Raw genomic sequence first — 13973 nt, forward strand, 5'->3', positions numbered from 1 at the left:
AAATCTACCTATACTTGTTTTTATGTGGACGGCCCCCCAGGTCAGGGGTTAAATTGCTCTTAGGGCCTCCTCCAGCTTTGGGCCGCCTCTGCCAGTGAAGCTGACCTTACAGCAGCAGATTTGCGCTTCGGTAAATCTGGTCTGTTTCATGGCCGCTCCTCTCCCTCCTCCTCTTCCTCATCATCCTCCCCAGTCGGTCCTCCCGGACGGATAGATGGACAGAGGGAGGGGGTCAGGAGCCGGGCAGACGGCTCTGCTCTTTAAACTCCTTTTCTTAGTTCCCACAATATGGTGTGTGCCACTAAACTCTCCTGACGGAATTGGCTGCAGTTATCGGATTAGCGCTGCAGTTCTGGAGCTGGAGACGGACGGAGCTGCCGTCGATCTCGCCTTCAGGCAAAGTCAACTTTCCGGGTGACTTCGCGGGACTGCATGCATTTTAAACGAAACGTTAAAAAGGCTTGATTCTTTCTTTCTTTTTTTATTTTATTTATTCGCTCTTGGGGAGATTAAGAAGAGACGGAGCGCATTGGATCCGATAAATCTTTGCGCAAACTTCGTTGTCTGTAAGTATTTCCCAGCAAAAGCAGAATCAGAGTTATCTAAATCCCAAACAATATCGCAAACTATGAGATGTTTTATCATTATTAGACATGTTAGTGAAACAAAACAGGATTTTTTTGCTAATATTTTATTGTTTTTTTAATTTTTATTACAGATAATTCCTTAAATCTCCCGGGAGAGAGGCTTCGCCCACTTTGGCCAAAGAGGTGCACATTTCTTTTTGTTATGTCTGTTTCTTCTTTGCCAGAATGGAAGCAGCTTCTTCTGGAGAGAAAGAGGAGAGAGGAGGAGCAGCGAGAGAGGAGAGAAAAGGAGGAGGAAGAGAAGCTGGCCAGCATGCCCGCCTGGAAACGAGGGATCATCCAGCGGAGGAAGGCCAAGCAGGAAAGTTTAGGTGACAGGGACAGAGACATCTGCCTGCTCCAGGTGGATGCCAGAACTCCCTCTGACTGCCTGAGTGACACTGACAGCTCGATTACGGTCAATCTGGGAAGCGAGACATCACTCAGTCCGGATCCTGGGATGTGGCTGGACGCAGAGCCCAAACCTGGAAGTCAGGTGTCGATGGAAACCATCGTTCCAGTCCACGAGAACCCGTTTATTCGTACCCAAAGTGTGTGGAGAAAAGGCAAAGATCTTGAGGCGGCAAATGAGGTGGAGGGAAAACTCTGTGTCAGGTCGCAAGAAGTGGAGGTGAGCAGAGGACGAGATATCGAGCTGAAAATAGAAAGGTTTAGGGATCTGAGTGAAGGGTGGGAGAAAGAGAAGAGCAGGGACAAGAGTCTAGGAAAAGAAAAAGAGAACAACCAAGAAGGATGCGAAAAAGACAAAAAACAGTGGAAAGACTCAGTGAAAGAGCAGGAGCTCCTTAAAGGGAAAAAAGAGACGGAGGAAAAAGATGTCCCTCAATCGTCTGGTCAGTTTTCACCCGTTCTTCCCTGCCTTCGAACCATCCGAGCCGACAACATCATCATCATCGAGCAGGACCGAAAAGGCAGCGATGAAAGAAGGGCGAGATGGAGGGAGCTGGAAAGAGAGACACCCGAGGAGGACCAGCAGGGGAAAAGAGGGATGAAGATGGACCTGAGGGAGATCCTGGCAGGAGGAGGGAGCGTGACAGAGATCCGAGCCTCTGAAGTTCTGATCATCAAGCCGTCGGTCAGCACCGAAGATCGGACAGGAGGGGGAGGAAAGTCTAGAGAGGACGGAGAAGGGAAGAGCAGCTTGGATGTAACCAGAGATACGAAATCAGAAATGTCCTGGCTGAGGGAAAAAGAGAAGGATAAACCCTGGGGTCAGGCAACTGTGATCAATAAAGACGACGGAGGAGACAGCTGTGATGACAACGTGTTTATTGAGAAGGGAGGAAGGGTCAGCAAGCTGCTCAGTAAGTTTGGAGAGCATCCAAAGCCTCCATCTCGGTCCAAAAGTTCAGATAACTTCCTCCAATCGGGGAGGAGAAAATACTCCGGAGACCAAGATGATCGACAGTCTGAGGAGAGAAAGGCAAACGGAAAGAACATGCTGATGAAAAGCATCCCAAAACGCTCCTTCAGCTTCTCGGATCGAGTCATTGGCACTGTGGAGAACGGGTTAGGAAATGTAGGCGATCAAGAGAGAATTCACCCAGACAAAAACGTTGCTCCTTGGGTGGATATAGCAGGGGTAGCAAAGCTCAGACTGAGCTGCAAGGAGCGCTTTGGAAAGCAAAGAAATGTAAACGCTGAGGATGAAAAAGTAAATCAGAAGATAAACGATGCAGAAATCTGGAAGAAACACAGGAGTGAGCTGAAGAAAGTTGAGTCTGTCAATAAGAGAGCTGCAGAGAAAGTATTGGACGCAGATGGAGACAAGGGGTTCACGGTGGCATCGGTGAAAAACACAGAGGGAATATCGTTTGCGAGAAGAGTGCCAATCAGACAAGATGGTAGAGCAAGAGCAGAAAGAGACGCTAGGAAAGAGAGAAGTTCGGAAAAAGATTCAGAAGCAGAGGATGGACAGGAAAGAAAAGTGCAAACTGAAACAGATTATGTTGGTGCTTCATTGGAAGAGTCGCCTAACCCCAGTGAAGCTCCTGACAGTCAATGCAAACCTGATTCAGCTTTCACAGAGTGCTCCAGTTTGCTCTCCATGGTCCCAGATCGGATCCCCCACCGAGGGCCAGAGTGGAGCGGCACAGGACCACTAGGACCTTACCTCATGCACTCCGGTTTATCCCAACAAACCGAGGATCTTATCAGCAAAATAGAAAAAGTAGGGGACACAACTATCTACATAAACGATAAGGAGGAAAGACGTTACACTGCTGCACATGAAGAGGATCTTCAAACAGGTCATTCCGGACCAGAGAGAGAGATTCCTAGATCTCCAAAAAGGATCCCAACTCTTGAGGTTCAAATCCCAAGGACTGTGTTTTATGTTGCCGAAGAGATGGCGGAGAGAAAAGGCAGCGAGTGTCGGAGCGTGGATGGACAAGACTGGGAAGGAGGTCAGAGGGTAGAAAGGAGGGACAGCTGGAGGATCGGAAAACCTTTGAGCCGGATCGAGTCCCTCCGAGAGAAGATCAGGCAGAGAGAGCTGGATAAGCAAAGAGAAAGAGAGGCCCGGGTGGGAGATGGGTGTGAAGCTGCAGACGTCTGTGACGCTCCAGCAGCAGAGGACAGCTACGAGATGAGAGGAAGTGAGGTAAAGAAAGAGTGGGAAGCTGTGGCGGTTCAGACAAGGCCGGCTGAACCGGAGAGCGTAAAGGGAGAAGCAGTAGAGCAGACATGCACGGGTGTGTATGACGTCAGACAGGAAGTCGGCGTGTTGAAAACCAGCCCTCAGCTTCCTGTTTCTGTCCTCAGTTCACAAGACAGCAGCAGAGAGGAAGTGGCAGGCGAGCGCTCGGCTTCTGCCTCTGAAGGCTCCCAGATTTCCGAGGATGAAGCTGACCCCCTGAAAAATGTAGAGCCGCACCTGGAGCAGCACAGGGCCCAATACGAGAGCGCAGAAGAGGAAGACGAAGAAGAGGAGGAGGAAGACAGGGAGCTCTCCGAGGAGGAGTTGGAGAAATACACAACTTCTACAGATTCTATAGGATCTCTCTCTCCTTCGCCGCCTCATCCCAACTCTCTGGCAGCCATGAGTCGGATCTACAACCTGGACACAGTTGGCTCCAGAACTGGCTTATATCTGAGGGACAGGACAGTAGACATCCCATCTTCTGTACACCTTGTTAAAGTGAAGCCGTTTATGTCAAGCCCCCAGCAGGGGGATGGCAAAAGCAAAGCAGGTGACGACATCCGCGGGGTCCAGACGATACAGCAACAGATCGAGCAGTTTCAGCTGAAAGACCAGGAAGTGCTGAAGTCATCTGCAAATACCTCTGCAAAGGAAAGAGAAGCAAAAATACAACAGAGTCCCAAAAGAGAGCTAAAGCTGCAGGTGAAAGAAGCTGGAGAAACACCAGACCTCAACCCCAAGGAGTCTCCTCAACACCTTTGTTCCCCAACATCTCAGCAGAAGCAAACTATCACCATCAACTCCTCATTTTCAAGAACCCAATCACCTGACAACTCCCTGAAACCTACAAACTGTGCTCCGACTCCAGCCTCCTCGCCATGCTTGCCATCTCCTGTCAACTCCCCCAGCATCTCTCCGTCTCCCAGCGCCTCGCCCAAGCTCTTCACCATCAAGAGCGCTTCTGGGGGCCCGGTAAAGAGAGGCGCCACCATCACGATCACCCCCAGAAAGCCTGTCGGAGGAGGAGCCACGGCGTCGGTGGCGAGGCCCGGAACAGCGGTACCAGCAGCAGCATCGGCAGGGTCTGCTAAAGCCCCACCCCAGCAACCGATGAGCCCCACTGTGGATGACCCTTCGAAGAAGAAGTATCCAGCGGTGGAGGAAATTGAGGTGATTGGTGGATATCAGAATCTGGAAAAGTCCTGTCTGGTCAAGAGTAAAGTGACACCAAAGAGGGTAAGTTTTAGTCTTTAAGTCATATAAAATGGAAGAACAACATTCACTCCCAGACATATTTACCCAGCTATACAGAAATATATCTGAGTTTGAGTTTAAAGTCTCGCCAAAATCAAAGTTTATCATTTTCTTGACTTGTCTTGTTGTCAATTACAATACCCTTTCACTAGGACAGGGGTGTCCAAACTTTTTGTCAATTGGGTCAAAATCATAGATTCAAAAGTAGTCACAGGCCCAAAAAAACAACCTAAAATCAAACAATCAACATTAGGTCCATTATAAAAACAGGATTAAATTTCTGCCAATAACTTAGAATTTTTTTTATATATTTTCATGTTTTTTGTAAAATCTAATCTAAAAATTAGATTTCGTTCTAGCAAATATCTGAGATTTTTTACAGAAATGTACTACTTACTACTATAATTTTGCATTTTGCTGTATTGACATTATTTTTCAGTTTTTAAAAGGATTTGGGTCCCTTTCTTTCAAAATGTCAGCTATATTTAGCCAAGTTTAAGAAAGAATAAAAGCTGATTTGGGTGCAGCTTTTCAGTAAAAGTCTCTGGATGAACTTGGCTTAATCTTTTATTAAAACTTTGTTAGAAAAAGACGAATACTTTGTGTTGTACTTTACATTTTGCTGTGCAGGTAAGTCATGTTAGTGACTGATTTCAAATTAAAAGTCTCCATCTGCATCTACAGGCCAAATTTATATCATTTTTCAACTGTAGTTTGGGGCCACATAAAATCAGTCTGAGGGCCACGAATGGCCCCCGGACCACACTTTGGACACCCCTGCACTAGGAGAACATCCCCTTTGATCGAGAAGTGTTATCACGGAGAAGGAGCTAAGCCAGTTAAAGCCTTATGAAGCACGGCATCTTGATTCTGAGCCATAAACCCTGGAGCGATCTCTTGTTACACCTGTGCTCTACTTTCCCCCTTTTAACTTTTATTGCCTTTTGTGTTTTATTGTTTTAAATAAACACACTAAGCATGGGACAAAAGCAGATTGAAGCTTGCGCTACAAAAACACAAACTATTACTAAGTCATTTTGGTCCAGTTTTTAGCACACTTCAAATAAGACAAAACTAACTTAAAATGAACTTTTTAGCCAGTTATAAAGGCTGATTTTAAGTAAATAATTTCTTAATATTGATGAAAACGTGCTGTTCCATTGGCAGATTAATTAACTTATAAAATGGGGGAAAATGTCTTGTTATAAGTTTTACAATCTGCCATTGGAACTAATACTTTTTCATCAATATTAAGGAATTGTTTACTTAAAATAAGCCTCTATAACTTGCTAAAAAGTTACTTTTAAGTTAGTTTTGTCTTATTTCAAGTATACAAAGATATTTGCACTATAAACTAGACTAAAATACTTGGTAAAGTTTTGTGTTTTTGCAGTGTAGGCTTCAGTGGAGGCAGAAAAGCTGCATAAGAAACCACAATGAGAGGCAAAAATTATTCCCTTTCTTCAGTTTTATACATTTTGTGTACCTGCTTGAATCACAAGATTTTATGAGAGAATTCACGCAGGATAACTTCACAAGAACACTTCACCAATAATTCACTGTACAAAGTAAATTTTACTTTCATAAGTAGGGAAATGCAAGTAAGAGTCAAAAGTAGAGCTTTTCACCATCCTGTGAAGATCACTCTTGCTCTTTTTGGACATTTCCAGCCTTTTTTAGATGACTCAAGTCGCTGTTTTGGTGTTTTAACACTTCTAAGCTGCTTGAAATTTCCCCCGTAGACTGCTTCCTTCTCATCCTGTAACTGTTGAGTCAGCCTTTGCTGCCTCTCACACAAATCACTCTTTGTTTGCTCTTGGCTCTGACCCTAGCGGGGGCTTCGGGTCGCTGGACTGCAGGTCCATCTTTGAGCATGTTGTTCCTCTGAGTGTTTCAGACGTCAGACGGCCAAGTTTTAGTTGGATGTGCATGGTTTAGTGAGGAAAATAGCCAGTGTTTGAAGATTAGGTTGGTATTCGGGTGGCATTGAGGAGAGATAAAGACATGGTGGCAATTTGTTGTTATCTGTTGTGAGAAGATTAAAGTATTTTTCTTTGGTTTGACAGAAACTCCCTGTCACGCTGTGTGTCTTTACTCGCTTCCTCTTTCAGATGTCTGAGCTTCTCTAAAAGAAATGTATAAGGTTGACAAAACGGAAGAGATGTGGAGTCCAGTTTTAAATCCCCAAACTCTTGTTTTAAGGACTTCTTTAAGTTCCTCTGTGACTAAAGCTTAAGGTTATCCTCATACTCAGATGCTTAGCTACAAATTAACGATTTTGTCACATAATTGAACAAATTTAAATGTCAGAGAAAGAGAACATGGGTAAATACAAAAATCAGTTTTCGAATGATGATTTCAAGTCAAGTTACGTTTATTTTTATACTACATTTCAGTAAAAGGGCATTTCAAAGAAAGGATGCACGAATTTTTTGGCCAATTCCCGATGACCAATGTTTAAAAAACGTGATCTGCCGATTCTGATTTTGGTCATACCAATTTTTTTTTTTTTGTCTGAAATGTTGCTAAATATAGCAAGAAAGCGGCAACAGAGGGATGAATATTATTAACTGGAAACATACAGGCATGACCTGGTGGGCTGGTCTTGTCAGTCAAACTTATCTCACTGTAGAGCAGAAGAGGACAGTGAATGATTTTCAGATGTTGGCAGAGGTAGATAACATCGACCATAATACAGTGACCCATTATTAAACCAGCAATAAACATTGTGTCAAATGCCATAATCAAAATCAACGAGCGGCTGCAGGAAAAGACAAGGATATAAACCAAACTCGTCATTTTGTTGTAGAACTTTTAATGAGGAAAGATGGCGGCGATGGATCGCAGCCGTTAATCATAACGACTAGCAACTGTCAATAATAATGACTGTCAGCTTCGGTGTAGCCGCGGATTTGTATCGACACTTTTTACAAGGTAAGAAGATTAACGTTAATTTATTTGAGAAGTAAGTGTGATAAGAAACATATCAAATATTGTATTATGGAGAAGTTACGCGTCTAGCCGTAACCATGGAAACAGTGCCGCGCCGTCATGTAGCCTAGCATGTCCGGAAAAAACAAACTGGTTAGCTTCTAGTCTTTTGTGCTTCTCGTTTTTTTGTGTTTTTAATCCTGCTCCGGTTTAAGGGGAAGCACTGTTGATGACACAGTGACATAAATCATGTGGTGTGAATTCAGGTGGAGTCGGTCATTTGGTCAACACGTATGGAGGGAGGAGGTACGGGTCGGTTTCTAAGCTAGCAATTTCCAACTTTTGTAAATACCGCCGCCTATGAGCCCCAACCAGGTGACTTACGTTCACAGACAAATTAGCTCGACTCAAACAAGTAAAAGCCACAAAAAAACTGGCAAAAACAACTTAGGAAAACAATTTCAGTCGCTCAGTTCAATCCTCCCGTCCCTCACTTCCTATGGCCTCTTTCAATGATTTAGTGATGTAGTTGCAAAGGTCAACAGTAAACGACTCAATGCCAGTTGAAACTCTTGGTGGTTGTTGTTGCGGCTCAACTAATCTATATTTAAGGGCAATGCCTTTTTCTCACAGGTTGAGGTCTGCTTGGTTTGCTTTTTTCCTAAAATAATTTCAAAACTATTTTTTTCCTTGTTTCTGCTACATTTAAGAGTAGCAGAAACAGAATCTCTATACACCTTTTAGCTTTTTGTCATGTAATTCAGGCTACAAGGACTTGCTCTCTTAGCTGGAGTAAGAGATGACCACAAAGTGATTTTCTGACCACCTGTTGCTCTCACGTTGGTGCCTTTCAGACCGTTTGACGTCAGGCGTCCTTCCCTCCCCCCTCAGCAGCATCACATCACAGTAGGAGGGTGAACCGCCTGTGCTTCAACTGACTCAGTCTTTTCTTTCTACTTTTGTACCTCAGATCTTGTGTAATATTACTAAACACAGACTCCTGCAGCAAGATCTTGTTGGGCATTTTTTTTCCCCCTGTAATATTTACTCTTCTGTCTCATGTATTGTTTGAATTTTTTTTTTTACCTCTGCATAGTCCCACGAATGTTTTGCAAAAGGAAGTCAGTGTAGGAGGCGACCTCAAAGCTACTCTCTGTCACTAGTTTCAGCCTTGCATTGTTGTGCCTTTGCATTTAAATGCATGAACTTCCCTCTTCTTGGCTTCTTCTTTGGCTCTGCTCTCCTGCAGTGTTAGCCTGGGTTAATCAGGGTGAGGGATGCAGGATTAGCCTTCTGTGCCTTAGTTTGATTCGGCCAGCCTCACTTGAGCGGAGCTGTTCTCTGCACTTCAGATGGCTACAGTTCAAGGTGAAGCAGCTCCATGCACACCTTGTCTGCACTTCTAAATGTACTTACTGCCCTATCCAGCCATCGGAGCTGAGCTTCTGTGATTAAGTCTGTCGATGTGCCACTGCTTCCTTTTAGACTAACTGCTTCGTAAACAACCTCCGCTGGGCTTTGCTCTACTTTTTTTCCCTTTTTACAGAAAACCAGAACTGAGCGTTCAGTTTCTGCTTCTGCTTCCTAATTTGCGTCGCTCTCCAGTCAACGTTTGCATGGGGTGTTTGGAGTATTTCTGCTGTTTTAAGCCTCACGCTGTCAGTTGGCTTAACAGTCATAGTGTGTGCAAACGCCTCTCAGAAACACACTGAAACTTTTTCCAGCACCTACACCCTGTCTGTTTTTGCAAGTTGAAGTTAGCATATCTAAGAGGAAATAGGCCGAGTTTGAAGCCGTTTGCTTTCAGCTAGAAACGGTTTTCCACAATAAGTCATGTTTGCAAGGATTTTAAGCTTTCACGCAGTGTAAAACATCTAGTTTTACTCTGTAAGTCAAATAAATTTAGCAAGTTCTAGATTTTGTGTGAGTTTGTGAAAGATAAACTTTCAGTATTAAGTTGTGTTAACTTTTTATTAATTTTGTCAAACCTCCAAGAGTTGAATAAACCAGAGTTTTTAGGTTAGCACTTAAAAAAACCGAATGCTTGAGGATCATGTCCTGTTCACACTAAATGTTTCTGAGCAGAATTCATTCTGATGTTTAATAAAATTCATTATCAGGTCAGAAATTTTGTTCATGCAATTTGAAACAAGAATTTAATTTATTCTAAAGTAAAATAAGTAGCTATTCTAACTTGATATTGTTAGGATGTGGTTCTTTAACTAGGTGAGGGAATTTTTTTTGTAGCACATTGTGAAATAATTATTTGGTTTAAATTGCAGCATTAAGTTAAAACTTACAATTGAAGATGAACTTAAAAAACAATGTTTAGAAAAATGTCTCTTGTTGTTAAATCAACTTCATGAACTTTAATTTCTGAGTTAAAACCAAAACAATTTCCTTATTGACCTAAATTTCATTTTTGAGGCAGCAGGTGGACTTTCATTTTCAAGTTAAACCACCTTCAAATGTTTTACAGTATTTGAAAAAAACAGGTTTTTGTGTTTTTATTTTTTCTCAAACTTAAAAGGGGTTGTCAAATGTTAATTTAATTTATAAAGGGAAAAATGCTGTAAAACCCATCATGTCTGTTAGTGAAAATGTTTTTGTCCTTTTCAATAAATCAGGAGTCTCATTAACATTAACACTATTTTTGAACAGCTAAGTAAAATTTCAACTTACTCATGTAAATGTAACGCACTTCCATCTTACTCAAAAGAGCTAAGCATTCTGGGAAATAGTTCCCTCTCTTGTCTTTTTCTTCTTTCAGTTTTTTTAACCTAAGAAATTAATAAAAAGTTAACCCAACTTGCTACTGTAAGTTTATCTTTCACTAACTCAGACATTTTGGTTCAAAATCTTAAGTCGCTAAATTTATTTGACTTAAAGAGCAGAAGATAGACAACTAAATGCAGCTTAAATGTTTTACAGTGCGACACCGCTCATTTAATATAATACAATAAAACCAAAATGTGTGCTGTCTCTTGCAGGGGAAGGTGTGTTTTGATGAAGACCAGCTGGAGCAGGTGTGCGAGTATCCTTCAGAGACCTTCATGCTGACGCTGAGCCCGCTCCCTTATGACCTTGAGAAAAAGGAGAAGGAGGCGCACAAGGACGATGGTGAAGGTGAGGGAGGAGGAGGAGAAGTTGTGTTCAAAACCACAAAGAGCACAGGGACGGCGACGGCACCTCGCCTGAGAGTGGGTCAGTGTCACCCCCGTCTCCGAAGACACAAAGTTTAATGAAGGTTTTCTGCATGTCTTACAGATTTCCTGAGAAATTATCGATCTGTAGGGTTTGATTTCATTTAAAAAAATCTTTAAAAAGTTGATGTTTTAGTCAAAATTAAGGGTTTTTCTTGGTGAACCTCCAGCTAGAGCACAGCTGTCCAAAGTTCGGCCTGTGGCCATTAGTGGAGAAAAAAAAAGAGTAAATTTCCGCCAAAAAACTCAAACATTTTGACATTAATCTCAGAAGTTTTCCTCAAAAAACTTGAACATTTCCACAAAAAAAAATGTTTTTTGACTTTTCAAACTCAAACAATTTCCAATTTTTTTTAGAAAGTGTTTGAGATTAATCACTAAATTCCTGAAGTCTTTGGAGGAAATTTACTCTGCCTTTAATTTAATTTAATTTTTGTTATTTATAATGGTCGTACTACACTGTCATAAAAATCATTTTCAACTTTTGGATCTACGCTAGAAATACATTTTGAAAAAAAAAAGGGCTACTCTATTTGCTTGATTTTAGGTTAGGATTTTTTATTTTTTTTTACCCAGTCGACAGTTTTGGCCCATGTGACAAAAATGTTTGTACACCCCTGAGACAGAGATTATAAATCACATTGGAAAAAACAGCAAACAAATGTTTTACAGGCATAAATCCTCACCACTGCCTCATATTTGTACCATCGACCTTTAACCTGAACTGACTTCTCTTTCAATCTGAAAGTTGTGGGTTCGACTCCAGCTTCATGTTTATTCCTGTTTCTAGGCACTTTACCACATTTTGCCTGCTGATCTGCATATACAGCTCTGGAAAACATTAAGAGACCATTTAAAATGATCATTTTCTCTGATTTTACATTTTATAGGTTTATGTTTGAGCAAACGTAACAATGTTATTTTATTCTATAAACTACTTACAAAATGTCTGAAATTCCAAGTAAAAATTTAGTATTTCTTTGGAGAAAATGAGAAATGAGAAAAAACAGGCAGAGCTTTCTGAGCTCAAATAACGCAAAGAAAACAAGTTCATATTAATTCAGAAACAACAACACTAATGTTGTAACTCAGGAAGAGTTGAGGAATCAATATTTGGAGGTTTTCACTGAGGTTCAGTGCAGTGGAGTCTTAGTTTTTTCCAGAGCTGAATATGTTTGAATACATGTTTGTGAGTGCAATTTGGTGAATGTGGCTTTAATATAAAATGCTTTGAGTGATTAGCAGAAATGCACAACATAAATACAGTCCACTTCCAACAAAACATGCTGCTAAATCGTTTACTGTTTTAAAATAGTTATGACATACAGTTAAGTTTTTTTTTTTGTGCTTTGCAACCACATCCTTATAAATATTCACCAAATTGCACAAAGACACTGTTTTTGTATGACTTTGTATAATTTGTTTCTGTTGAAAGCACCAGTTGCTTTTGCAAGTATTTGGACTTTTTTTAGCCTGCTAGCATTGTAGTTTTCAGTTTGTTACTGACACTGTTTCCCCAAAAGGTCAAAACAATGATTTAATTCCTCTTCATTACAGTTTGTTAACCCTCAGATAACTTCCCTTTTATTTTTTTATAATCACTGTTTTAACTGTGTAAAAATGAGTTAGTGTTGCTAGTTAGCGTTGTAGCAGTCTTTCTCCTAAAATTTTCAGAGGATTGCTACATTACCAAAGCTCTCAGCATCTTTTTAAGTTTTATTTTATGTGCCTGTGTATACCTGATTTTATTACCTTTAAGTTTTTAAGTAGTATAAATATCTACTCATTATTAAGCTAGCATGTCTTCCTTTAGCATGCTAGTTAGCATCAGAATTTCATAAACATGCTTTTTTGCTGTTATTTAAACTCCTCTGACATTTGAATGGTTTGTTGTGAAGGAGAAAATACAGATCATTGAGATCTTATTTTCCAAATCAATGTAGTAAAATCTGTAAATAACAAGTGAGCAATGTGGGCAAGCTCATTATAAAGAAGAAGAGTTAAACTGTACCTGTATATTCCTGTAGACACAATTGGTAATTTATTAACGAAGAGTAATCCATCTTAAAATCTGATTGTATTCAAAACGTAAATAAAAATCCACTTTAATTTCCTTTCGTCTCTGTCTTCCAGATGAGTCTTGCCCTCGGTAGAAGCCAATCATCTTCACCAAAATTGCCCATGTGATGAGATCATCGACATTTTATCAAAAAAATCCTATAATTTTTTATCCTCTGTTGATTTATTGGTGTGTTGTGTTCATTTTGGCATCTTTGCTTAATGTAGAATCAGTTCATTTAGGTTGAGGCACATGGTTGTTTACTGTGGGAACATTTATTTGAAGGGACAGCTGTGAATGTTAAAGCACGGTACGCTTGTAAAAAGATAAAAATAAAAACTCAGGTGTGCATTTCTGAGTGATGACAATCACTTATCTATGCAATAAGAACAAATGAAAAAAAAGATTTTATTTTCCAGGTGATATATTTTATAGTTTCTTCTATATATGTCTTTTAAATGTTAGAATGCTCTGAAAAAATAGACTTGAAGTGATTTTTACGTCATCTGGATTTATGTGCCTGCTGGATTAGCTCATACAGATGACCTAAAGATTAATGTAACGTAATCTGATAGTTTGAAGCTTGTTTAATAAACCAACTTTCACTGGGTTTTGGTGCAATGTATGACATTATTGGTCTGTTAGAGGTTTTATTTTTGATGTTTTTATTGTGAATGGGACCTGAACGGATGTCAATGAGAGGAAGATTTTGTTTCAACCCAGACACCAGATGCACTTCAGCTGATTTTGGACTTTTATTTTGCTTATGTAACCTAAATATTTCAACTGGCAAAGATTACGTGCATGTGACGGTTTTCCTCCGATGGTTACGGAAGCTGGCGTCAAAACAGAAAAAGCTAATAAAGTGTTACAAAACAGTTTTATGTCCTGTTTTTTTGGTGCTTGTGGTTAAATAAATGTTTCTCAGCAGTTTCTGTTTTGAGCCACAATTAAATTACTTTTCCCAGATGTTTTTCCAGATGTATTTTAGTTCTGGTTTTCTTTGAAAATATTGCGAAATGTTGAAATTATGAAACTGAAAACTATTTAAATGTCTTTGGCTCTTATGTTTGTCAGCAGATGTCCCAGAGTGTTATTTTGTATTTTTTCAAAATGTTTTTGATGAGATGATCAATGCCAGTACTGTAAAACATATACAGTGAATAAAAACAAACAAAATTGAAACCCGAATAAAAATATTTTTGTAATAAGATCCTCACTATAACCACAAAACTAAA

At 40.5% G+C, this 13973-nt stretch overlaps 1 protein-coding gene across 2 annotated transcripts; it reads left to right on the forward strand.

Moving 5' to 3' along the window:
- Positions 1-23: 23 nt before the first annotated feature.
- Positions 24-13613, forward strand: ppp1r18 (protein phosphatase 1, regulatory subunit 18). 2 transcript variants are annotated; one of them, XM_008422779.3, is made up of 4 exons: positions 24-566; positions 719-4524; positions 10464-10677; positions 12810-13613. In XM_008422779.3, the coding sequence occupies exons 2-4, from the start codon at positions 790-792 to the stop codon at positions 12827-12829; spliced, it is 3969 nt and encodes a 1322-aa protein (XP_008421001.2). In that variant the 5' UTR covers positions 24-566; positions 719-789; the 3' UTR covers positions 12830-13613. The 2 variants fall into 2 exon arrangements, with proteins under 2 accessions (XP_008421001.2, XP_008421002.2); XM_008422780.3 differs by having other exon boundaries at positions 27-566; positions 10464-10599.
- Positions 13614-13973: the final 360 nt, after the last annotated feature.

This window comes from Poecilia reticulata, chromosome 11 (genome assembly GCF_904066995.2).
Source record: "Poecilia reticulata chromosome 11, P_reticulata-male-v2, whole genome shotgun sequence".
In the NCBI taxonomy this organism is placed as follows: Eukaryota; Metazoa; Chordata; class Actinopteri; order Cyprinodontiformes; family Poeciliidae; genus Poecilia; species Poecilia reticulata.